The sequence below is a fragment of the Falco cherrug genome, chromosome 8, assembly GCF_023634085.1.
Source record: "Falco cherrug isolate bFalChe1 chromosome 8, bFalChe1.pri, whole genome shotgun sequence".
Classification (NCBI taxonomy): Eukaryota; Metazoa; Chordata; class Aves; order Falconiformes; family Falconidae; genus Falco; species Falco cherrug.
In genome coordinates, this window is record NC_073704.1 from 63,203,276 (window position 1) to 63,230,536 (window position 27,261).

A 27,261-nucleotide genomic window follows, 5' to 3' on the forward strand; every position below is an offset into this window, starting at 1 on the left:
CTTGCTTATTTGCAGCACGCTTTAATATAAACTGCACTGCTGTTCAGATTACCTCTGTGAGGTTCCTAATGCAATACCCTCGACACCTACAACATCTGTACACATAGATACAGGTATGCATTAATGCTTATATATAGCAAAACAGAACAATCACATTTTAGCACAGGAAAAACTATTTCGTGATGTCTAAACATCTCACTGGTGGCTATTACTGAATATTTTTGGAGTCTACAGGGTTAACACATGGAACTGACATTACCAGATCTTGCTATACCGCTGTCTCTGTCCTCATTCTGCTCCCTCCCAGGCATATCCATAGGGTTGCTATGAACTGTAAAACAAGGAATACCAATTAGCAGGGGAATATACAGTTCCTTTCTTGTTTGCAGATCTCCATGTAATTAATGAAATAAAAACATGCTCATTAATTCAGATCAACAGCACTGCACAAGGCCATCACCAAGAAAGACTGCTTAGCTGAACAAGCCAAAACACTTATCTGAAAAACTTGTATGTATTTTTCTGAAGTCCATACGTTTATTTTAGTACAAATTAAAACAATTACACTTTGTTTCTTTACACAGATATTTTAAAATGAAATTTTAATGTACCAGAAGGATGCTGGTCACATTAGTAGTGCACAGGGTACAGACAAAAAACTCACCAAAACCAATACAAACATGACTTCATTCATATACCAGCTTTCTCATATTTAAATTATATACATAATTTAAAAAGGATTTTACAATGCTGTCTTGAAGAAAATAAATATTTTTAAATTGTGATCATCGCATTGGTTGTTCAACTAAGCTGTAAGCTGTCCAGATTCACAGTCTGCATATACCCAAGATCAAAAGCGTCTCAGGCTCAATAGTCTTTAAATGTGATATATTTTATACATGTGTGTGTGAAATAAAAGCTACTCAGCCATGGAAATAAGACCCAGCCACTAAAAGTAAGAAATGTCCATTTCAAATGAACCTAGGTTAGCTTTAGTTTTTACAGATTGGTTGAAACAACTCCAGGTCAAAACAGATTGACACTACTGTGAAGTATTATTTCCAGAAATATAAAATCCACCATTAAATGTGTAAGTTCCCAATATTAAAAAAAACAACCAACCCACCACAAAGAGGACTATTAAAATGCCTGCTGTCCTCTGGGGATGTAAAACATGTGTCCAAAAAGGTGTGAGAGCAGACATCACATGCTTTTTTTTTTTTTTTTTTTAAAAAAAAATATATATACATACATCTTATTTCCAGGGCTAAACTACAAATCCACACAGTTTTGTCACACCAGCTAGACTAGCCACACAGCACAGCACACAGCACACTGCAAACCTGCAAAGAAAGAGGCGCTCCGGATCAGGCGGAGCGGACCTTGCTCTGAGAATGCCCGCCTAGGGCTGCAAAGCTGTGAAAGACCTACATGGCAAAACGTAAAATACACATGAAAGAATGAGGTTAGTAAAGCAGAACAGTCTGTAGGGAGGGGGCCAGGGCAGGGAGAAGATATAAGCCAACATAAATGCAGACTAACATATGCAGGAGAACAGCTCTTACGCTTAACAAGAACGTTGGTTCAAGGATATGCCTTACACTTGGACTATATAGTATTTATAGAATTAAAATAATAGACCCAGCTTTACGCTGTCTCCCATACAACGATGGGGTTCCTCTACAAGGGCTTTTTTTTTTTTTTTTTTAAAGTTGAAAAATGATTAATTTATGCAGGCTCAAAGCCTAACTTGATCACAAACAGGAGATTCATGGTGGAGTACAATGTTTGTTTTAACATCCACACTGGTGGGGTGGCTGAGGAACGCTGCTGCTGAAGACAGGGAGGATGGGGGAGAAGGCAGGCAGAAATTCGTCTTAGTAGAACCAACAGAAAATTACAGGCTGAAGTAGTTCTGAGGACAGTCAGTACATCAGCTTAGTAAAATGATCATACAGAAAACAAATGTTAGCAGTCTCAGCAGTCCATTTTAAAAGTAATACTGGACCCTAGATATACCAGGGAAAGAGTGTATTTACTGTACAGAGAGCCAGGAAAAATGCATGTGTAATTTTAATGAGTTAATTGCCAGTTCCTCTCCTCAATTTGAGGCTTCTGCTCACTCAAAACTTTCTGATTATACAAAACATGAAGGTTGCACCTCAACAAAGCTCCCTTCCTTCCCCTTAGGTCTTCAGTTGTTAAAGAAAAAGACAAGACCACCAGTGCTGTGTTTTTGTTTTTTTTTAAACCAGCATATCTAAAAAAAGCAGCTTGTAAACAGTTCGCAACCAAAACACACAGACCCTTCTCCTATTGCAGGCTGGCGAGGGCCAGTGAGTCAGGAGCAGTCCTTGCTGCTGAACACAGTTGCTAGAAATGCCGCAGTTACAGATTAACTTCTTTACCTGCTTTACCCATGGTTCCCTCAGCGCTGAAATGGGAGCTGTAAACCAACACTGTCGAACCAACTGAAAACTTGTGCAGCTCAATTACAAAGAACGTTTCAGCATCCTCTCCTAGCAGGCAATCTCATCCCTTCCTGTTGCAATCCTTGCACCGAGGTGCCCCCACCTCCGGGGCAGCTCTCGGGGCAGTTGCCCTTTCTGCCCGGTGGGAAGGGTCACCCTCACTACAGAGCCGGGCATGAACACGTGGCACTGGCTTCACCTACATCACACTGAGTCCATGCTTAACAGTTGCATTATCTGAATTTGCACTTGCAGTTTACATCACACTGGCGATACAGCAAACTTTTGCCAAGCACGAACCACAGGAAAGCCCTAAAAGTAGATGGAGTTCCTCTTAGACCAAGCACCTCATTCACCCATGCACTGCAACAAATCACAACTGAAGTCTGACAGAAATACTCAGTATTAAGAAAAATGCATCTTTTAAACTTTCCTGATTCAGTAAATTCAGGAAGCATTTAATAGATAATAAGCTCTTATAACTTTAATTGGCTTCCCTTATATAAGGGAGCTTTATATAAGGGCCCTTACTGAGCCTGAAAAGCATTTAAGCCCAAAAAGCATTTAAGCCCATACTTAAATGTTGTCTCATCGAAGTCAGTGTGAAGGAGAGAAGTAAACACACCCATCAAGAATTAGGACCATGTCAAAGCCAGAAACCCAGTTAAAGTAACAAAGTCATCAAATTCACTCCTTACTTCCCACCCCAGAAAAGTGTGTTTGACACACGGCAGTATTTTGGAAAGCAGAAAGCAGCCCGATATTCCACCTACTACAACGGACATTTGCTTGGGAAGTCAGCAGTCTAAACCAAGGGAAAGGGAGGATGTGCTGAAGAGCTCATCAGGCTGCTCCACTGGACAACCAAGCACTGAAGCATCTTTACTATCAGCCCCGCTGCCCTCCAGGGGGAAAGCCAAGACCCCCTCTGTCTGTTATCTGAAGTTCATGGAGCCTTCACCTACAGCACTTCCATGAAGGCTGAGAACCAAAGATGCCAGAAAGGTTTTCAAGACTGCTCAGCTTCCACAGACAGAGAGAGAAAGAGGAAAGAACAAGAAGCTATTCTGTCTAATCTGATACAAAGCTCAGCACAACTGTGCAAGGTTATCTTACACAAGCATGGAATGTGTGGCCACATGCACTCAGGTGGCCAGAGTACAGAACAGAATGAAAATTATTAACAAAAATAAAACTGGGAAACTGAGCCAGGCAGAATCAATCCTGCCTGATCTCAAACATGCTGCTTAGAAAGCTCTACAGACTGTTATTTTCCAATATTTTCTGTATTTGAACTTAAGTATATCTAAATATTTCTATTATGCATTTTATATATACATGTACAGCTGTATATATTGAACCACTGTTAATTCCTTGAACTGTCCAATTTATTCTCCTCTAAACCCCACCGATATTAATCTGTTATGTCTTTAGCTTTTTTTTTTTTATTTGCTTCTATTTAGAAGACTTTCATACTCTCAGTTTACTCAGATTACTCAGTTAAAGATAGCAGGAAATAAAATCTGGTTTTAATTACCTATATTCCCAAGAAGTCCATTCATAATTGTACTGTGGTCAGGCTTTAACGTATTGCTGTCTTGATTAATGAACTCAAGACTGTCCTGCAACCTGTTACAAACATAAAACACACAACTAAACCAGTGATTTGCATTTCAGTAGAATACAGAGTTACTTCATTATAGCCCAAATAGAATGGACAAGATAAGAAGGCAGGCTTCCACTAGAAAAAGCTTTTCATAGCCTGAGTCACATCCTCAGGTGGGCCAATTAATTCACAGAAAACTAAACACTGAACCCTCTGAAGCCAGATGTTTTTTAACATCTTTTTTTTCACCTTGGACTGAATTCCCCAACTCCAGTGTTCTGTCCTCATCCCTTCTCCTTTGGTGGTTGCAGGTACATTTGTATCTCACAAGATCAAGCTTCACCATATCAGCATCAAAGGAATGGTTCATTCATTTGCTTAAAGCAAACAAGAGAACCACAAGGGAAGGTGAGGACACTAATGACAGGATGTAACAGATCAGGGAACAAGAAGTTACTTTTCTAGAGAAAGAATATGGAAGGTCCAAAAACAAACTTCTGTGTTTTTACGTACATCTGCTTATGTGCAATAGATACAATTTGTAACGGACTCACGTATTCAAACTTCCGTAGATGCTGCTTCCAGTGCGAGCTGTGAAAACCTTGCTGAGCATGAGCTGAGGAGGTGAGCTAGAGGACAAAAAGGAAGATGTCAGTCAGAAACACAGTGCCAAGACAGGCTTGTGCTTTCCATTCCACAACCCTCCAGATTTTACAGACCTAAACACAATGTAAGTCTTTTGTGTCAAAAGGGACATCAGAGTAACCCTAAAGCAAACTCAGAAATGCCTTTTACTCTCCACTTGCGGCATTCAATTCATTACATATTAGCACTAAGGAGTGAGTCTTTTGAAAAATTAATCTTACCGGATCTGGTGAATTTTCAGCGTGGAGCCCTTGTAGCTCATGGCCACAGAGCCAAACATCATCTCTCCAAGCATGTTAGCATCTGAGGAGCACCGAGAACCCTGCAAAAAAATACCCTTCAACATTTATTTTTAAGCATTTTAGAAGCATACTTCTGTCAAGCCAATATAAAACAAAGGAAAATAATTCTTTATTTAAAAGATAAACATGCAAAATATCCTGCTGTAACACTGCTGAACACGCTAAGTTGAACAGTTCAATGAAGATAATGCCATCACAGAAAACAGTCTTCACGTTGGCTGTGAGCTAAACCACTAACATGCAACAAAGCTTAACCCATCCACAGGAGGTGAGGGGAAGCAGTGGGACAACACTCTTTACTGAGTAAGAGCCATTAAGCCTAAACCTTGTGTCTGCTTGACAAGAAGGATTACAAGTTCATAGAGATCTTACACGGACTGTGCATCGGAGCCAAGCTGGACCGGTGCTTTCTTGACAAAGACTGATTCCTAACTTATCCATGGATGGTATTTTATATTTGATGCATTTTCCCCTGCTGCTCCCGTGATGGTACCAGCAAAGAGCTGCAGCGTCATGATGCCAGGATTAGGTTGTGCAACTTCTGCTTCTCGGTTGCTAAGAGCTTGCTGCAAGGCATACTGGCTAACTACAAAGGAGGAACATCATTATGCCACATCACAGGCTAGATCAAACACTGCAAGCAAAAATCTAAAATTAAAAAGTTACTCGGGGCAATTGAGTGGAGACAACTGCTCAGCTGACAATCATCTTATTTGTATACCTTCAACAACTGTTATTACTGTCCCTTTATCCAGGGCTGTTTCATCTCTAGGTGAGCAGAACATGAGTGCTGGGTCTCCATTTGTGCCTTGCCCTGAATAATTGAAAATATCGTGATCACTCACTCACAGAGCTCAGGCAGTTCATAGATGAGGTACTTTGGTACTGTGCAAGACAGCAACGCATTGCCTCCAAGGTGCATGACAACTCACAACACTTCTTGGAGTACTCCCTCCAAAAGGCCCCTAAAACCAGTCACAGAAATACCTTGTGTTTGGAAAATGCTGAGCACCATACCTCTCTATCAGTTATCCAAGCTCTGAACAACCAGGATCCTCACTCAGATTCCTACCCAGGCTTGGAATACACCTAAATATTTTGCCCAGCATCAGACAGTGAGCTCAGACCACAACAAGGGGACAGGGTGTCCACATCGCAGACTCCTGCCAGCAGTAAGGAGTGATATGAAAATGACCACTTTATGTTTCTGCTCACGCTAGCCCGCAGAACAAGGGCAAGAGCCAGGAAATGCTAATCAGCCAAAAGGCAACGCGCTTCGAACACTTTTCAATTTTTAGCTCTTCTCAAGCACTCTCAATTAAGATGATGGTACTTTAACAGACATACCATTAACCTCTGAAATCTGCTATCAGTGCAAGAAAGAAAGGGGATGACTAAAAGCAACTGCAGTTATAAAAATGAGGATACAGTTGCAAGGTTTGTTAGCGTGCGTATGTCAGGGCAAAATCTGATCATTTGCTGGGTTTCACAAAATTTCCATGTTTACCTCCCAGGATATCACGCTGCCTAGGTGCACTGTAGGCAGTACTGGAAAAACTAGACTTTAAAATCAGTCAGTATGACCCAGCAGCTCCAAGGAAATGCAGGCACAGATGTTAATGGCTCTAGGAAATGACAGGTCTGCCAGCATCATGAAATCCTGAAGAACACTGCAAATTACTACAGCCAAATGTTATGATTGTTATTTTTAAGTCTGTTGCAGATCTCCAGTTGAAGGACTCATTCTGAATGAATGTCAGGCCCTTGATGGTTGGTTTTGGTTTCAACTTTCTGCTGTTGTGAAAATCTAATTCTAAAGCTGAGGAAAAATACTTTAAGATAAAGTATTGATTTTCTTTGTCAAGCAACTGAATTTAAAAAAGCAAGGGAAAATCGGCTGCTTTCAAATTTAATTATAGGGGTTTCCCTTTCCTCTGAAAGACAGAGACAAGCAATGCTGAAGGCAAAGAGCATGATAAGATGCACCCATGGCCTGTTTCAGTCTGGCATTTCATTTACACTTAATAATTTTACCATGCATAACAGAAGATACACATATGTAACGCATTTAATATGGAAACACTGCTACAGCTCAACTCTTTGGGCCTTTAATGCTGCAAAATAAAGGTCACTCAAGACCAAAGTAGAGTGCAATCAACTGAGGAAAGGAGTTAAATATTAAAAACTCAAACAAAAAATAGCCAAGGAGCATCTGGCAAAAAGGGCACAACCTCCGGCACTGACAGCTTGGACACAAACCAATTCCCTAGGTCATATTTACAAGCCCACATAAAAACCGATCATAAAATACCCACCAATGTTTGTTACTGCACATTAGCATATTAGAGGTAGTAAAATTTGCATGATTTGGAAATTATATTTCTGAATATATTCACAGCATTTAGTATTCCATTTACTGTACCTACTGTCCTATCAATAACTAAGTACCTATGTAAATTAAAAATGCAGTACAGAAACAGATGACAAATGTCGTCATAAACAGATCAGAAAGGCTTTCAGTCCTGACTACACTGACAAGCAGGTACCGAGGTAATGCCAGCACCGTAATGTGCAAGTAATTGTGGGCAAGCTTAGAACCAGCCAGCTTCATCTTAATGGATTCTAATCACATTTGTGAGGGAAGGATAGGATGTAATTAAAAATATGGAAGCCTGGAACAAAATCCTGTATTTCACCTTGCAATTGAAATCGCTCATATATAGTCAAAGTGTATTTAAACAATGGGAAACATAAAGAACTATTTTAAAAGTCCTACAGCATTGTATTATTTGGACTTCCATTTTACAGCTTTCAAAACAAACAAACAAACAAACTTATAAATACCGCAAATACATTAAGTAACTCCCGAGGTTACTAGACACAGCAGCTGGAAGTTAGGAAATGCCAGGCTGACCAACGTCTGTCTGGACAAACTTACTCTGGCCCTTCTGCACACATGATACAAAACTTTACTGTGCAGTAAAGAACTCCTGTACTTATGGCGCTCTGCTCACTTGCTGGGGAAGCCTGAAAGGAGTACAGGGAATGCAGTAGATATTTTACAATAAATACACTGTGGAAACCAACTGAAGATGAAAGTTTATCACACGCTTTCTGAGCCGGTCACATAGCTGCACGTCATTGCAGTTCAACTCAGTAAGATTTTGACTAAAGGATACGCGTGAGGAAATGGGGACTTAAAAAGGAAAACTTTCCACAGCTTTAAAATACGCTGTTGTGCCAACCACTAAAATTAATTTCCTTTAATAATGTTGACCATTGTTTGCATAGAGCCTCCCAGCAGGAGAGACAATCTATGGATAGTGGGGGGCATCATTTTGCTTGTCACACAATGCACGAAGGAGGTTATTTTATGCTGGAAGGAAGCTGCTGACAGAAACGCCTCTTCCTTTCATAACTGCGGCTAAATGCCCTTCCAGGAAGGGAGGAATGGAAAACAGATCTTCAGCCACCTTACTAAAGCTGTGGAAAAGAGTGTGATGAGAAAGAGAAAACAAGAATACGCGGTTTGCCAAATATAGAGGAGCTAACGTGACAGTGGGAAAGTCAGCACTGAAAGGTTCTTCATTTATATCTACGGTAGATTAAGACATCAGTAGTACTGTACTTCAGAATAGGTTGTGGAGATAGCAGCTTCCCCCAAACACACAATTACTTCATTACAAAGAGTGGAAGGGCTTAGATCTATTTTAGGGTGGCTTAATATAAAACACTTGTGATCCATGGAAGGAGAGATGACAGAAATATATCCGTGTCAGATGACTCTAGCTACCCTCATGGCCAAAATCTCTTAAGCAAAATTAAACTCTAATGCACCCAATCCCTTGTTACACAGACTATCCCAATAGATTGCGTGTTACTCTGTTATTTCCCTGGCATTCAGCAATAATGTAAAATAAACTACCTCATCTATACCAAGATAAGGTATTTGAGCCAAGGCTGGTTGTACCAAAAAAGTGTTATCACTTGGGTCTTAAGACACAGTAAATGTCCTGGAGAAACTGCTGCCATTCAAGAGACATCCTGAGAGAACCAGCTGGTTGGTTTTAGACTTGTTCAAACTCAAAGCTACAGAATTAAACATTACTGAGTTAGGACCAAAGTCTGAAAACTGCTCTCCACCACAAGCTTCTAATTTCAAGCATTTTAAAACATTCAGTACCTCACCTGCCATTAGCATTTGACATGGGTTACGCAAAAAAAACCCAGGAAGAGTGACTCACCTGGTATTTTGGGCATTGTTCTTTTGGATCAGAGAACGAGGAGGATGAATTGATTGAACTATCCAAGGAAGAAGAGCTGTCTCCTCCAGGCTTCAGCTGGCAACATTTCCCAAAAACTCTCACTTGAGCATCACTGCAGAGTTTCTGAAATATAGACAACACGTGACTGACGAAGACCCATGACCTGAAATCACCATTTAGCAGCATTGTACTACCCTGTTTAAGTAAGATATTTAACAGCTGAAAGGCTTACACCCCAGGAAAACAGTTAACAGAATATTTATTATTATCTCTTGCAGCCTGGCTGTATGGAAAAAAAGCTGAGCTGTTTTACTTCCAGTTAGCTAGGAGGTAACAGGTCACTCCAACTCCATGTTCCTAAGTAGCCATCCGACCCTGAAGCTTTACCAACTACTTTTTTAGACCCAAGATTAGCAGAAAGAACAGTACCAAAGCATTTAATGGAAGGATGGCAACAATAGGCTCCAGCTGTCTTCATCTGGCTCCCTGTGCCCACTGGGGCAGAGGTGACATGGCAGTGTGATGGACACAGCCCTCCAGAGCAACGATGCCAGCCAGATCACGACCAGGAGCAGTTCACGATGTACAGGAAAACACACTGATTAGGAATAACCAAGCGAGAACAACACACAATCCAAGAAAGATTCACACTACAAGAGTAAGTGGAGAGAAAAGACACTTATTTTTATAGATCTCTCCCTAGCTGTGTCTAAGTCCCCGGTCTTGTTAAAGAGTGGCACAGAGGTGACATGCTCCTCTTGTTTTCAGTACGAGGGAACTGTGAGGCTGAGAAAGGACAAAGCTTAAAAACACAGTGTTACAGAGAGGCCAGAAAAGTTTCACAAAGCCATGGAGAAATGGTCCAAAGGGTGATCTGCAATATTCGGACAGAAAGCATAGCAAAAAAGGGAGTTAGGAGGGCTCAGGCGGAGCTGGAGCTGACATACAGGGTAGGCAGGACCTGTGTCCACTAAACACACACAGTATTACCGATCACTTGCGTGGGAGATGCCCCACTACTGTTTTGTTCACTAAAAACATTTGCGATTTCCCTGGTGGAATCTCAGTATCCCAAGCAGAATCAGCATCCGTGTTAACGTCATTTACACTTGCACTAGGCAACCCTCTTCACCTAAAGATCTTAACGTATTTTTCATATACTCATTACACTTCAACACACCCACGTAAGGTTGGCATTATTTAAATTTGCTAGTGAGCAGCACTAGGGGACAGAAATAGTCTACACTGCTCAAAATTACATACTAACTCTGCCCTAAGATCTTCCTCATTAACATTTCCTATACAATCACCAAACCAGTAAGAGCAAGCTGGAAGCAAACCCTACGGGAAGTGAGATTCGAGGGACAGATGGAAATACAGAAGTGCTGTTACATGTCACAGCTTCCCCTGGACTCACACGTCCGCATCTCAAACTAGTGCAATCTTTAATAGCTATGCAAAAAGGAAAATGCATAAGGAAAAGTGTGAAATACCCAAGGCAAAGGGTGGTAACTTCATGACTGTTCTATAATCAGAAAAAAATATACAAAAAGATGACTGCCCCTACTGCTGCCAAAGGATTTTGATGAGGGACAAGATGGGAATCCCATGCATCTGTCCTAGGCTGCGCAGGTTACTTTTTTCCCTGCTAAATCTCGCCCACAGTTAGGGATAGGTGACTTTTATTTGGCCCTAGGTGAGATTTTATTGGGCGAGATTTAGCAAAACAACAGAAAATGTCAGGGATTATCGAGCTCCACACAGCAGTCTGCACTGTTCCCCCCATTAGTGACTGCTGCCACAGAAAGCCTTAAGGAAAAATGTGCAGACAAATCAGCAATTCCGTGGCAGAGGGGAAGGAAGCACTCACTAGCCGCTCAGTCCTGTGCTTCACTGACATATACACCTCCCATAGTAGCATCCTCTCATTACGACATCGTCTTGAGTACGTTGAATTCATGCAATATGTAGATTTGCTAATAGCTAGTAACTGTGGCTTGAGCACAGTACACAATGGCTGGAACATGTGAATGATCATCATATGACTTCAGAGGGAACTCGTGAACTAGAATTGCATTTTATCTCTGACACAAACAACAATGTCCTAGGCTAGGCAAGCATCATGTGATAAAACCACATAAAATCCACAGGGTTACAGAAGCTTTTGCAGGCAAACCACATTTCAGCTTGCATTTTCCATCAGATGTTGAAAGTTCCTTCTAAAAAGTTACAGTTTTAACTAACTAAGCTTCCTTGAGACTGTAAAGCCAGTAAATGCATTTCACATGTGAAAAAAAATTCTGTGCATTAAAAAAATAAACTGGCTAAGTTTGCAAACGACTGACTTCTAAATCATTTCTTCTCATTATCACTGCATTTTTCTGCATAGCAACTTTCCCCAGATCCATTGGGAGTCTGGTATCTTGAAGTAATAGTTGCCTAATTTAAATAGCAAGCCAGGAAAATGGCTGTTTGGTCTTTGCAATGGAGTTTAATGAACCAAGACTCCTGCAAGGAGTCTGTAAAGGAGGTCAGGATCTTTCACATACCACTTTTCAGAACGTTGTGAACAGTAAATCCCTCCTAAAATGCAGATCACTGACAAATTTCGGTGTTTGCTCTTTTATAAATGTAGCACTTGCTTAAGAATAACCTGTTGGACAATGAGTTATCTGCAGTGCCCCATTCCTCTGCTCCAAATGTCAATGGTATTTTAGATACTAAAAATCTTAAAATATTATCCATCAAAGGAGTGGGATTACTTGCATTCCAATGTAATATTCCAAAGATATTCAACCCTGGTTCCAAAAATAAAAAGGTAACCTAATTATTTAAGAACTGTGCGAGGGAAAGTTTCAAAGTTGTGGATTTTCTTTCCAAACAGACACAGTTGCAAGAAATCAGATCCCTAGGCAAAGTGCTGCTGGAGTCCTCCGAAGTGCTCACTTTTGCTGGAGAGCAGAACATCTGCTGGAAGGATGCCGCGGGCAGCTGCTGCTCCTGGCTGCCACGCTACTCTCCCCACTGTGGTCACAGTCTTTGTTCTTTCTCTGCCAACTTGCTGCAGATACCGCCCCGCTCTAAAGACTCCCTGACAGTCACAGTTCTTACATTAGAGGTCATCATCTGCTCAAAGTCTTGGAAGACCTATCAGGTAGTACTGAAGATAACTTAAGAGTAACATGTCTTTATAGTACAACAGGTACAAAGTAGTTTTCCTCTACAGTTCTGCTTCTGGAATCTCTTTTCTCCACCTCTATCAGTAAAGACCTTTAACTCTTTGCAACAAGGTCTATGAATTCCTCACTAAGTGGAAAGTACAGGGCCAGTGCTGCGCAGAGGAAGAGGAATTTCTGCTGGACAAGTTTTGGGTCGGGGATAATAAGAAACTTGAAAGAAGCCTGGTGTGTTGAACTAAATCCAGACTGCACGCGTGTGTGTGAGGGCTGTAAGTGACAGAAGGAAAGAGAAATGTCATCATATGCTTTACTCTTTTCTACCTCTCTGCAACAGCAGGTGCTCAAATACCACTGTGGTGGTAGCGATAAAGAAATCTGTATTTCCAAGGAAAGCTGCCACTCTTCCAAGAGCTCTGTACCTCATTTCTAGAACAAGTTTTTCAGCAACATTGAAAAACTATTCCTGAATAGATAAATTAACTCTTTTGCTTTATTAATATGCATTGGTCTGAATAAGTAATTAAATATATGCATCCACCTAGGACATGAGAGTAACCTGAATAGACATTCATTTCCTCCCTTCAAGTGCTGCTCTAAAAATCCAGTAACTTTCTTAAAATGCAGCTGCCAAGTGCTACATTCTCCCTCTATTTCCAGAGCAGTCAAGCTCCTCTATTACTCAGAGGTCAGTGAAAGAAGTAAAGACAACCCTACACTCCCCCACTCCACTAGCAATCTTCCATTTCTGTTTAGAGAGAACAAGCAGAGCTAAGAAGGTGCAACTCGGTCTCTGGGCTTACAGCTTTATCTGTCCGCTCGCTGGAAATCTGTCCACTGAGAGCCACACAGAGACCAGAGTCTCCATTTCACACAACTCACCTAAAATCAAAAGGCTTGCTCTCCAATTACTAATCCCTCAAAGCAATTTGCTGTTCAACATTTATCCAGTGCTGAAGTATATTAGAACACATGGCTAATCCTGGCTTGTTTAAAACAGCATGCCATTTTTTCTACTTTGGGATAAATATGACATTCGGAGTGAAAGAAATTGCTGCAGTAGGGGATCAAATATCATATGACCTTTCAGTTACATTATCTCAAAGATAAAGACAACTAGGTTACATGGCAAAAGTGAACTTTTCATTCCTCAAATCCAAGTCTCCTGTTGCACCTCTAGATCTCAAATTCTGCAGCCCAGGCCACACTTTCATTTCTTCACAAAAACAGAACAAACTGCTTCTGAAAATCGTCTTTTGCCTCTGGGTTGTAGGAACAAGCCACTGCCCTTCTCTGATTCGTTGTCTTTCCCCTTCTCAGCCACACCACCCAAACTCTAGATCCCTGCTCAGCACAGTGCACAGCGTGGCTCTTGCTTTCTCTCCTCCCTTCTCTTCCTCATGGTCCCCTGATGGTGCTTCTTCCTCCCTGGACTCCATGCCTTCCTCTAGGCTTGTTTTTAGACTTAGGAAATCTTTTAGCTTCTTACATGTCCACCAGCACCAATCTTCAGTCAAATCCCAAACGGTAACCACTGTCCTGTCATAAGTCATCAGTGGCCAACTTAACAAGGAAAATGAGCAGCTCAATGAGACAGCTAACCCTGACCCTGAACCCGTTCAGCCTGCTCCGAGGAAAGCCCTGATGCATGGTTCCCCTTCCCAGCTTCTTTGGTTTACTCCCCACTTCTCCCTCGTGGCACCACTTCTGTGGCATCCTTTTCCCAGGCAACTGCCAGCCCTTGGAGGAAAAATCCTCGTACTTCAGCTGGCCTTTGCACACCGACATTTACAGTGACATAACTCATGTACCACGCAACGGCAGCGGCACAGTAAAATACAACACAGCCTTCGCGTAAGGTTAGCGTGAATGCAATGTCAAGGTTGAGAAACCAAGCACACAGGGGTCAGGAAAGGCAGAGCCAAGGCTGAAAGCTCAGCACTGGCCGGGCCACCTGGCCTCTGCATCTTAAAAAGGAAGAGGAGCTGCCTGTTGTGCTGGATTTGAAATTCAAACCAGGCTCCGTATCTGAGCTCTTGGAGGAGTATACCTGTGGTCACACACAGCTCCTGGCTTGGAAACTCAGGGGTGGATGTGGGCAGCACCTCGCACAGCCACAGGGCACCGCGCAGGCGGCCAGGGCCGGTGGTACAGCTGAGCAGAAAGCAGCAGGGAGCTGCTAGAGGAAAAGGAGCAGACAAGCACAGAAATGAGTCTACTGGTAGAAATCAGTCATAGGTTGTAACTCTGTCACCTGCAAATCAAGTAACACAGTCTGATTAGAAACGAGACACTTATTAGCATGAGGAACAAACCCTGAAGTAACTTTCTAGAGGACACAGTGGATCAAAACCATGAGTTTGCCCACAGAAGGACTTCGATATCCAAAAATCCAAGGGATGTGGATGTTTGGGTGTGGAACTAGACTGTTTAGTAAAGGCGTCAGTAACATCGACTTCTCGTATCACACGCTGCCCTGGTACATTCAATATGCAAACGCCTGTCGTGATACATTTGCTCATGACCTAGTGTCACCGGGCTGGAAAGGGCAGCCACTCTCTTCTGGGATGCCCTGGCAGAACTCAAGGCAGGGGAGTTACCCAACTTTCTATGCTAGGAGGCAGCAGCCTTTCGGCTCTGCTTACAGAGCCTGGCTGATCAATAGCCCATCCCCTGGAAAGCTGGGGAAGAACCTCTCCCGCTTAGCACCAAAAAAGGTATAGGACTCACAAAGGGGATTTCTCCGCCTCCCCCCCATGCCAAGTGCCCACAGCTGCCTCAGGCAGATCTTTGCCTGGCCTCGGTGGAAACGCCTGGCACAGCCTTTGGCCAACATTCCCGGTGCAGCCGCCAGCCCTCCGAGTCACCAGACTGCTTCTCAGCGTGGCTCGCCAAGTTTAACTCTAGCAAGACCCAGGGAAAACATTACTTCTCCTGAGCAACTGAAACATTTTAATGGCCAAACTGTTTTCTGTCTCTGTGCAATACCCTCCCAGAATTCTTGTTTACCTAATATTTAGCTTTACTGAAGACACTAAGAGGTTGATTTAATATCCAATGAAAACACAAAATCCAAGTTTGTGTTACAGTCACATTTCCCTCATGGAGAACACGAACCCAGTAATGCTTTAATAACTAGAACCCAGCTTGGCGTGAGCACACACTCTGCAGTTTTCACTCATCAAAAAGTCAGACATTACTGTTTTATTTCTTGAAACATCTATGTCTGGAAAAGTTTGCTCTGATGCTCCTTAAATTTTATAATTATACCTTCCCTTACAGAATTCAGATGACTGAGCCACGTTCAACTTTGGTCCACCGCACACAACTCTTGACATATGTAAAGATTTGATATATAAAATAGAGCAAAGTATATCTCATCCTGCTGCAGGCATACAACTCTTAAATTGTAATTGCCTTCACGTCTCATAAGCAACAGAGAATGGGAACTGAAGAGCACAGTCACATAAAGCAAACTGAAACCCTCTCAGTTCCCTGCATTAGACCAATTAGACTTCAGCCAGAACAGTCTGGCCACCGCTAGGCACTCTTGCAAATCTACCCCCTAGTGTTATTTGTAAATCCAGAGGTATAAATCATGTTTGGAAATGGGGCGGGGGGGACACAAGAGATGCAGAAAGCGTTGGCTCTTGTGGGGTGGTGAACAGATACCCTTTCAGAAGAGAGCACCCAGCCCACACACGTTTTGCTGCAAAAGGGCAAGAGTGCCTTGGAATGTGCTTAGAGCCAAGATCTGGCTTTGTATAGGCAGGGTGTGTCTTTGTTAATGAAAATCATGATAAAGAGCAAGAAAAATAAACAATGCAATTCCTTGAAAATGGCCAGTACGTACTGCTAACTGTACAAGCCTGTACTAAGCTTGCAGCAAGCCGAGCAGAGGACTCTTCTGCACGTTTTTACCTGCAGAATGTTTCTGTTACTGCAGTTTGTTTTACCAGGAAAGTTTTTGCCTCACATTATCTGAGTGCTGCAGAAGGCAGATATCATGGCAAGCAAATGTTTCAATATATTCTCTTTTGAAGTCTCCTAATACCACAAGAAAGAAGAAATGTATCAAGTTACTAGAGATGAGTACTGGGCATTAGGAACACCCTGGGAACAGTCTTCCTCCACCAGTCTCACATACTCATTCCACAGAGATGGTGAATACAGCTATTTCCCTCCCCCCACCCCCCCTTAGCAAAGAAAAAGAAAGGAGAGATTAATATGGAACCATATTAGCTTCATTATCTGCCATTTATTCTGTTGCTGCTGAGCTGCCACGCTCAATGATCTGTCTGAAATAAACCAAAACAATGAAGTTTGCAACTCCACTATGCAAGAACAGATCTATCTTAAAAAGGTTTTAGGCTTTCAAGAAATCAATTGAAATTATGGTAAGAGGATTTATACTGCACAACATCTTTTTTATTAATGAAGTAATACTTTTTAATTAATGAAGTAATAGTAATAAGCACAGCCAGCAATTCGTACCAATAAACCACTTCTAAAGATCTCTTGTCTTTAATAACCTATTTTCCTGGCAAGAACATCTAGTAGAACAGGAACTTATAAATTATAAAGCTATTCTAACAAGTTAAAATTAAAGAGAAAGAAAGTTGCACTTTGTTCAACATTTGTGAAGCTTGCTTTACTTCCCAAATTCTCAAAAAGAAATAGGAAATGGGGATCTTGACTCAGGGCTATAAAAGCGCTAGAGTAAGTAACAGAGAAGCCTGGAATTCAGTGCCTGATGAGACACAAACTGGCTCCCAGAGGTTAGGATACACGGACATAGGAAGCACTGCGGACCAGGATGAGAAGCAATCAGGCTGGCAGCACTCAGCAACAGGCCGGAAGAGTTTACAAAGATGGATGAAGAACCTTCTGGCTGTACTCCCAACACTCAACATGAAAACCAGGGCTTGGGGGTAACATGTTTCTTTGTCTACTCCTGCTTACAGAACTTAGTAGGTCCTACGGGTAAAAGCAACCGGGATCATAAATTTCAGTTCATGCAGTGCTTTCTGCTTGCAGAGCTTAAAATTATTTGCAAATGTTTTTAGAGATGGTGAAAAGGAAGTTCAAAGCAGCGCAGTTAAGTTGTCCAACCTCACACAACCACTTACAATAGCACTGTGGCTAGAAATTAATCTTCTGGCCAGAGCCCTTAGAAGGAAGTATCCTCATCTGACTGCATCCATTACAGTTTCAATTAATAGATTACCATGCAGACCATGCCAAAAGGGCAAACAGAGGAAAAGTTTTCAAGTAACTTTGTGTGAAAAAACTGTCAGCAGAGCATAGAAAAGATTGGCAAAAGCTAACCAAAGGGGACACAAGAGGACACTGGAAGGATCTCCTGATTAAGAATGCCGACCCCACCACAGCATAAAGGCACATCCATAAATATCTGTTTATGCCCTGCCTCAGCTCCCCAGCACTGCCTGCTGCAGCCCCAGGAAGGAATCCTCCTCTTTGAAAGAGCAGAAAGTAGATGAGCCAAGGAATAAAGAGATCACTATAGTATTTAAAGCTGTTAAGAATCACTGAAGCCTGAATGATTTGCAACTTGACAGGAATTTAAATACAGTCCTGCATATAACCAAACTTTCAATGTTAATGTGAATAAAACAGAACATTTGCGATTTATCAATCTTGCCATTTAAAAAAATATAGACAGTAACCGTGTAAATTAGTAAAATACTCACCGACACCGAAACATCTTCTATTTTTCTTTTAGCACTGGAATCAAATAAGACATTCCGTCCTCTTCTTTCGCAGTCCTGATACACAATCAGTCGGATCTGACTTGGGTCAAACTCCGGCAAAGGCCAGCTTTAATTAAACAATAGAAGAGCAGAAGGATCAATTACTACAACTCTTTATTACACTGATCTTTCTACATTATCTGTATATACAACTTTATTAAAATAGAAAGTCGAGTAAATGCAATGCCATTTCATAGAACCTTTTGATGCTGTAGCCAGAACTATGCCTTTTGGTTTTTCCTTTCCCCTACACTTGCCAAATTACATTGGCATAAACGTCACCAATCCACTACAACCACGTACAATGACATGTGCAGCATTACTAGCTCTTGTGCTCTGTCTTGTGATATTTAATGTTTTCTTCAAGTTCCAGCTTTTTGCAACCAAACTCATAGAAGAGCTCAGCTTTTGTGTTTGAAGACACAAGAGCCCCTCATTACTGCAAGCACTAGCTTGAAAGCATTCACAATTCAAAAGAAAAAAGAAAAAAGGTATATATTCACACTGGCCTCTCCCTTAAGGAATGAATTTCCACATTTGCAGTCATGGGTTTTCAGTCTCATGGGTTGGCAAAGCACTGAACTCCACAGCTGAAAAAAGGCAAAGCACTTTTCCTACCCTTCTTCAGGTTTCACAAACACTATATGTGTATAAAACTTACTGCAGCATTATAAACTACAGCGTTCATGTTAATATATATACGTTGATGCTGGGAAACAGCCAGCCATGTGTAGCTTGGTCCTGGCTATACTCAGGTCCTTGCTGCATTCAGACTTAGAAACAATCTTCACTGAAACCACTGAAGTTCAAGGCCATGCTGCTGCACGGGTCAGCAAACTACACGCAGCAGCCCTAACAAACCTATTCCCAAACTGGTTTTGCAGTTGGCAACAAGGAAAGGAGCTTTCCTGAGCCTCTGCCCTCCTTAGTGCTGCTGAGTTCAGAGGAGCTCTGCAGGCTGAACTTGCAGGTCTCAGGCTTCAATACCACTGCAGAATCTTGCTTTTAAAGGTGCTTTGTAGCCATCATCTTAAATTTCCCTTTTAAAAAGCCAGCCATCACCTTAAAGCCCAGCAAGCATTGTTGCCCATGGGCTTGAGAATCCATTTTCACTGCTACCTTCTCAGTTCTTGGAAGACAGGAAACAAGGCACCTGCTCTATCCACGAAACCAACAGGAATCACCTTTCAGCTAGTTACAAGCCATTTCCTAGATCATGCGAAATTCTATCTTCCTTATCCTTGGCTTTTAGGCAAGCAGCGTTAGCATGAAACGCCAAGAAGTGAGAAACGAAGCCCTGGAACTTTCCAGCCATTAATGAAGGACACAGGCTCCCAATTTACCAGAAGGACCCGTACATTTATTTCAGAAAAAAAGACACCCGTAAGTGACAATGCAGATTAAAGTATACATGGCATGCTAGACTCCAAGACTATGGTAAATTTTACACTCCTCTGTCCCTCTAATTCACCATCCAAAAGGTTTCCCCTCTCTGTGCCCCTGCTTTGTGTGATCAGTACACTTATGAGGATTTGTAACCCAACTTCTATAACTGGTCACAGCAGAGAGTCAATTTGATCACCAAAGCCATGGTTACCTACCAGAAGTTTTTAAGACTGTCCAATATAGATCCACAGGCTTTACAACTAGTGTAGTCCTAGCGAGGTGAAACTAAGCACCAAAACATACAGTTAACTCTGTCTCTTGAGAGAGGAAATACACTTCCCAATCTGCTCAGCCCCACCATTTAGCAACAGGAGAGAAAAACAGAAGCCGCAAAGAAGATAGCGTGCAACAAAAGTCAAAATCAACTTACTACAAGAAAAATGCTTGAGCAACTTGAAACTGAAATAACTTGATGTCTAGATTTGGGGGCAAAGACCCACGCATCCTCTCTGGGCACCTAAAAGCCAAGCATCGTCCACAGAGGGACATGCCCACGCAAAGAGCAGATGGCAAACTGAGCCAATTCTCTACCAAAACCCAAGCACAGTGACAGACTCAGAAGAGCCAATGTCTACCGGGGGCTCTGCTAATAAGTCCCATCTTGCACTTCAGAAAATGTAAAAAACCAAAATCCTTGTTGTTTGATGCATGTTTGGAGCGTTACCAGCCGAGAGGCTCATGGGCACTAGAGCTGGGGACGGTTACTGGTAGGAGCCTGACTGTGGCTGGAGGTGAGGAGGTAAGTGAGACCGCTGGATGAACTGGCTACCTGGAGGAACCATCTCCACCTATTCAAGTGACATCAATGGAAGTCTGGAAACTCATTTTGTTTCCAGATAGGCCACTGTGGCTCCTCATAAAGAAACAGTATGTGACAGTAACAACAAATGGCTTGCCAAAAAGATGGTATCGCTTGCTCCACCCTTGCAACACATCTCATTTTCCTTCAAACTCAGACAAAAGCATGCCTTCCATTACCTAGTACTTTTGATATTTGACTTTGAAATTACTGGCAAAGAAGGGCAGTAGCTGTTCCAGATCTTAGGAAAGTCTACTTGTAAAAAGCTCCAAGAGCAGATTACACACTAAGAGGAGAGAAAGCTAAATATAAACTCTTGCTGTATTCAGAAACATATTTGATTGAGGTAAGAAGAGCTTGTTTACTCTTCAGGTTCTTCACGTGACGATTTAACTTTCTCTAGACGAGAATTTAGTAGGTGTTACCCATCGTAATTTGTGATAGTTCCAAATAAGCGTTATTGCCATTACATAATAGAGTCCTTAAGCACATTTCAGCCTTGCAAAAGCATTCCCTGGCAATAGCAGGGCACTTCCCAAACCAGAAGAAACTTTAAGAGAGCTGGGGGAAAGTTAATTTAGACAGACAGTAAACAGAGGCAGACTGGCACCTCTGGCTCCCCCCACGCCCCAGCCCCGATGAAACAGGACGCAGAGTAGCTTTGCTTTTGTTGTCAGCAGCTTTAAAATACTGTTAAGCTGGATATCGGGGTAGATTGTCCCCAGAAACATACAAATTGCTGCGTGCAATACCCAGGGCACGTTCTCAAAACAAATGTAACAGGGCAAAACTCCAGCGCTGCTCTTCAGGCAGATGAACACTGACCTAGATCTTCTGAATATAATTAGTTCTGTTTATAAATGGAAACTGACATTTAACTGATGTTTTCTTGAGATTCTTATAGGAAAACCAGGAGACGTAGAATCAAATGTTCTAGCGATGTTAATGAAAGGTGAGTCTCCATCTCCCACGCTGTTCTGGAAATGACGGTTCTCTTAATGAGGACTTTTTCCTGCATGACTTATCTACCCCTCTTTGATCCTTCCTTGAAACTGATTATATTTACAGGAGAAAAACCAAAAACAATCCCAGAACAAACAAACATACATAAAAACCACCACCAAGAAAACCCCAACAATCTTTTCAGCAGTGGAAATGTTTGTGACTTTGCCGCACAGTTAGTGCTGCAAGTTCGAAAGGAACAGTGATAAATTATTTCTGAGCAAGACACCAGTCCTGCGGAGATCCCCACTACACAAATGGTGATGCTTCTAGAGCGAGATATTCAGAAATACCTATATGAATAGCATGGGGTAGAAATCCACTGCTGTATAAATGCTGCGTGGGATATTTCAGAAACAAATCACGTAACAGCAGATTTCACACGATCACAGACTGGTTGAGGCTGGAAGGGACCTCAGGAGGTCAACTGGTCCAACCCCCCCGCACAGATGCTAATGCAAGTACAAAGCACAAAAGGAAAGGAATTATTTGGCACAGAAAGGCAACATTCCACGTGAACAATTTTGAAATTATTAGAAATTAATAATAATGAAATCAAGTCCTGAAAAATGTTATTTTCATGCATGTTCACACTTAAGCCCTAGTACTGTTCAGCTCTTCTCTTTCACCCATTTCATTTTCCTGCCTTTTTTTACCTTCAACCATGAAATATAATTTGTAGTTTCCATTTAACAGATCCATTATATGCTTCCTGACACCTGTACTGTGAGTTGCATGGCAATCCAGAACTCCAAATGTTCTCCATGGATGGATTTTCGCATATATCTAATTTCTGGAGTTTATTACTGCCATAGACACTTCTCAGCAAGAGGCAACAGAATCGCTTTGAATTGGTATTGTTACACTCTGTGCAAGTTCTAACAGAGGAAACGACAGCCACAGAAATCCAGAGTTACCACTCCACCAACTAAAATACAAGATTCTCCCCTGTATCTGAAAGCAAGTACAAGTACATTCCTTCCTCCCTGTTTCCACTACAACATGAACAGCACTTCTTCATTACATTACAGGTTTAGCTTGGTACTATTTTTCCTCTTGCCCAAGACTTAACTTTTAAAACTATTTCATGTTAACACAGCTTAGATAATTATTAAAAAGTAATTGGATACTAACACAGACATTTTAGAAGTCTTAAAGTAATTGAACAAAACTGCTCAAGATATTAAGCACGTAGGAAATGTAAAAAAAGTTTGCTAAAAAGTAGTTGCTCAAAACTAGAATTTGACTAATCATTGAAAAAGTAATTTGAAACTATCAGTCAAACTATTGTTTTCCTACATCATGTTACCCATAGTTATAAAAATTGCCTGGTGATGAATCACTTCGAACTATTTTTAAATGCATCTACGCACATGATATTTATAGTTTATGCTAGCTTATCTGTTCTGCATGTTTTTCATGTTAGCACCTTTTTTTAAAATGCTGACAGGAACAGCCAGGGCAGACCAGACAGCAGGTCCACCTTGCCCCATGCCCTCCTCATGGGGCTCCGCACAGAAGGAAACGCCTTCCTTTACTCCTATTAGATGAACATCAGAACCGAGGCGTAGGGATCCCCAGGGCTTATCTCCAACTTCTGCAGATGATACTCTTCGTGTATGATTGTTGTTACGGCGGTGCTTAGACCCAGCCAACTTCTACACAAGCATTGGACAGAGACTGTTCCTGTCTTGAAGAGCTTACTTCGTAAATGTGAGACCGTTCCACTGGGTGTGCTGGGATACTTCAGACGCAGATTATCTCCACGTTCCACAGAGAACGCATTCACATTGAAGCGTGCTCATGCGTGCACACACAGCCCAGTAATACTGAGGATCGTGAAGTTGCTTTGTTATAGGGATGGGTGATCAGAAGCAGAAGGAAAATGGTCCTTGTCTGGTCCAGCCACCCTACCATACACCTCTCGCCCCTGACCGAGATGCTTTTTCCAACAAGAAATTCCCTTCTCCTGCCCAAATTCCTCTGCACACTTCTATTGCCTGCTACTGGATTATTTTTTCCTTTTGGCTTTGAGAAGACACAGCAAAAGTTGAGTACACAGGACACACAGAGAGGGTATTGTATGGATTTTAATACCTTGTTACTGCAATTCAGTAAGTCACTTATTATTTGACCATTATTGTACGCAGACAGCTGTGTAGACCTTTCTGAAAGAGCACAACTAATTTGGAAGCAATGAAAACAGCAATGTACGGCATGTTAATGATGCTTCCAGCTTTGGAAGACAATCCATTAGCCTTCTTCAGAGAGGCATGGGCAGGTTAGTTATTTTTTTTGAGAATAACACCTGAAACACAAAAGAACTTTTATCAGGATTCCCATGATAAGGATGATCCAGACTGCACTGCCAATTTGCAAAACTGGCATTTTCAGCAAGAGAGTCCATTTAAATGCTGGTGACTTAACACGACCATACGGCTGCGAGGAGGAAGAAGATCCCTAAACTAGAGAAACCACGGGGCCTATACTTAGAAGAAGTTTTGCAAGATAATTGTCTTTACAAGAGGCGGTCACTTCAGGGTTGTGTGACTGTTGTGGTAAATGCCTGCTGATTCTGCAGAGAAAAACCAGTGTTTGTGACTTGACCAAAGCCACGGAGGAAGCCCGTGATGATCGATTGCGAAGTCTACCCAGCACTCTGGGCGACACTGCCCTCTATCACTCTGATCTCAGCTGGGGTTTTGCAAAACTCAAGGGACGTCTACTCTGGGTGGCTTGGAAAAACCAACAAACAGTGGATCATCTTAGGGACAACCACCCGTGACGGTTGGCTGCTTGCAGCAGTTGCATTTTTCAGGTTTATCACAAGGAAATAGTGTTTCTTTAAAAAACAACAACAACAACCCAAAACATAAAACATAAAATCCAAGCCATCCCCTTTTTATTTCTTGAAGGAGGGTGACATGTCCACAGGCACTGCAGCACTGTAGAGGTCAGCTCCATGCTACATCTATAAATCCGTCTCATTCATTTACCAGCTTAGTGATCCTCACCTTGAATAGCTGCACTACTTGAGCTCCAGGAAACTTCTGCTGCTTATACTAAGCACATATTGTACACTAGCCACATATTCAGTCAGCCAGATATTTCACAGTTGGTATAATAAACTTAGATCTAAACATCAATTGGCTTCCGAGGTCCTTGGCTCTGTCCAGTTCTTTAAGTGTATATGAAACTGACTTTATAGTTTGTTTTGATTTTTTTTCTCCCTTCTACCAAGTTATTTGGCTCTCATCAAGACACCTAATTTATACTCTAAAGTCCAATACATGAGCCAGATGCCTTTCCACAAGCAAAAAGACGTTAATATATATAGGTTAGGTGCAGTCCAGTTAACATATCAATCATAATCTGGAGTATGATATTGAAAAGAAATAGGTTGGAAGGTTTTGTTAAAGAGGTGTAGCATGTTGAGTAACTTTGCAATTTGCACAGCTTCAGAATTTACAATTAATATTAGTAATTTCATAGAATATTTTGGGGACTACTTCACACACAAAAAAAATGTTTGTTCAGCTTATAGCTGCTGTAAGCACGTATATGCATGCAAACTTACGCACATACACACACACACACACACAAGCTCTGTGCTCTTCTGAAATACCCGTTTTAATAAAAAATACACACAAACAAGACACAGCTCCTTTCAGTTAAATTCACCAGCACTGAACACAATGTTTTATATTATTCAAGCAGACCGCACCTCCCTTTGCAAAATTATAACACATAGAACCAGTTCAGGGGGGAAAAAACCCAAAACATTTGTGCCATTTAGCATATAAATATAAGAAAAATCATACAAAAATTAAATCCTTAAAAGCTTCATATGCCTGGAAAAGAAATACTTTCATCACAGACAAAATATTAAGCCATCAAATAATTAAAATAATTGCAAGAACTGTGCGGTGATCGTACCTGGGAAGCATCTTTGTCCCCCGAGCAGTTCCACTTTTCAAAATCCCTATAAACTCCTGTTGTGCCCAGCTGCCAACTCAGGTTAATAATAGCAATGAGCCATATTCATCCAAAACCACAAGACTGTCAGGTGACATATCAAGAGGTCTGAATTTAACTCAAACAAAAGACTCTCCATGCTGCAATGCAAAAGGCTTAATCCTAGCAACAGGATCACAAAAACCACCTTAAAGCGAGCAGTTCGCCGAAGCACAATATAGGCGCTTGCACCAGGCTGTGTTTGCACTGCCCTGGAGTTTCATAACCCAAATCCTGCCCCTCCATTCTGGTGCACAGCCCGGGGTTTCTGCTCAAGTGAATACCGCCCGTCTTCCCCGCGCCTTTGTCTCTTCCCGTGTATTGCTGCAGAGAAGATCAATCTAATTCATCGGAAAGCTAAGTGCTGCTTCGGCAGGCGCCGGAGCGTACATGTCACTGCCATCTATCCTCCTCTAGCGAGCGGATCGGAGTTGAGTCTCATGACCCAAGTCCCCTGGCAACTGTGGCTGCCGTCCTGCACCTCCACGAGCCGCCACCGCCGGGAATTCAGCCTGCTGGGACAAGAAGGGAGCGGGGGGGGGAGCAAAGCAGGGCGGCCTCCTTCCAGGCTGCACCCCCAGCCCTCACATTCCTGGAAGCGACGGGATGCTTGTGCTGCGGCCGGGCGCGGAGGCAGAGGGGTGGAAAGGCGAGCGCGGACAGCCACCACGTGACCCAGCTGTCAGCGCGTGCCACCTGGAGCCGCCATCCGCCACCAACCCCAGCGCCGCCGCGACCCCCGCGCACCATTTCACCGTTAAAATAAAGGCCTTTAAAGGTTTAACCGCGGGGGGCTCGTCCGCATGGGTGCTGGGAAGCGGGGAGAGGCGCCGCACAGCCACCCCTCTTTGGTGCCCGCCTTCGCGTGGCTGGCGCCCAGCGGCGCAGCGCGCTCGCAGGCGAAGCAAAGCCAGCTCTGCGCCGCTATCACAGCAGCGCCCGCTCCCCCCGCCGCTCCTGTAAGAACAAAGGAAGCACTGTATGCCCTCTAAGGGCTCATTAATATTACAAGGGAAGCATCAGGAACGTGCCAGACAACTGGATAGCAATATAGAGGGATTTTTCAGGGGGGGAGTGGGGTCGGGAAAGAAGTGAAATAAACGTCCTAAGAAATCCTGACCGACCTGGTAGCTGTAAACAAGGTTTCGTGATTGCTCCCTGTGGTGACCCAGGCCATGCTAGGAAGGCTGCCCGGTACACGACAAAAGCAAAAAGCTTGCTATTTAAAGAACTTTTTTCTCTAAATTGCGGGGGAGGAACGAGAGAGATGAACAGGGAAGTGAAGAAGGAACCAAGCATCCAAAAAAGCAATGCACATTAAAAGGCATCAAGTCTTGTCACAGGCGTAGGTGGGGCTAATCATTCATACTATTAATTCTGTATTATCTTCGGACAAAACGCAAGAAATATGTAAAGGCAGAAGACTGTAGCATCATAGATCCTACATCCCCGCCCCCCCCCGTATCTGAAAACCTACAGCTTTTGCCAATATTTCAAATACAAAGGCAGCAAAAATCCATTGATCATCAGAATCTCCTGTTCCACTGCATCCCATAAGACAAAGTCTAGGGCTACTGACAATTCCCCTGTATCACAGAGTGGGTGAGCTGACACTTGTTCATGGGCTCTGGCCCCAAGACGCAACAATCCCAACAGCCCAGCTGACGTACTGCCCTCTGAGATGGCCTCCACCGGAGAACACTGAGCTCCCTCTTCTGCTACATGTCTCCTGGACTAAGCTAAGGAAGAAATCAAACTATTGAC

The 27,261-nt window shown here is 42.5% G+C and overlaps 1 protein-coding gene across 4 annotated transcripts in view; it reads right to left on the bottom strand.

Annotated features, from left to right (window-relative positions):
* FNIP1 (folliculin interacting protein 1) overlaps positions 1-27,261 on the bottom strand; it is a 70,317-nt gene that overhangs the window by 21,326 nt on the left and 21,730 nt on the right. For 2 of the 4 annotated variants that reach the window (XM_055718161.1, XM_055718164.1), the window contains exons 2-8: positions 18,177-18,303; positions 9,269-9,412; positions 4,944-5,044; positions 4,632-4,706; positions 4,009-4,100; positions 1,344-1,427; positions 260-331 (exon numbers count right to left, since the gene is read on the bottom strand). In XM_055718161.1, coding sequence (XP_055574136.1) covers positions 260-331; positions 1,344-1,427; positions 4,009-4,100; positions 4,632-4,706; positions 4,944-5,044; positions 9,269-9,412; positions 18,177-18,303 — 695 coding nt within the window. Of the gene's footprint in view, positions 1-259; positions 332-1,343; positions 1,428-4,008; positions 4,101-4,631; positions 4,707-4,943; positions 5,045-9,268; positions 9,413-18,176; positions 18,304-25,419; positions 26,002-27,261 lie in introns of those variants that run through there. The other 2 variants (XM_014281128.3, XM_055718163.1) reach the window with 2 other exon arrangements.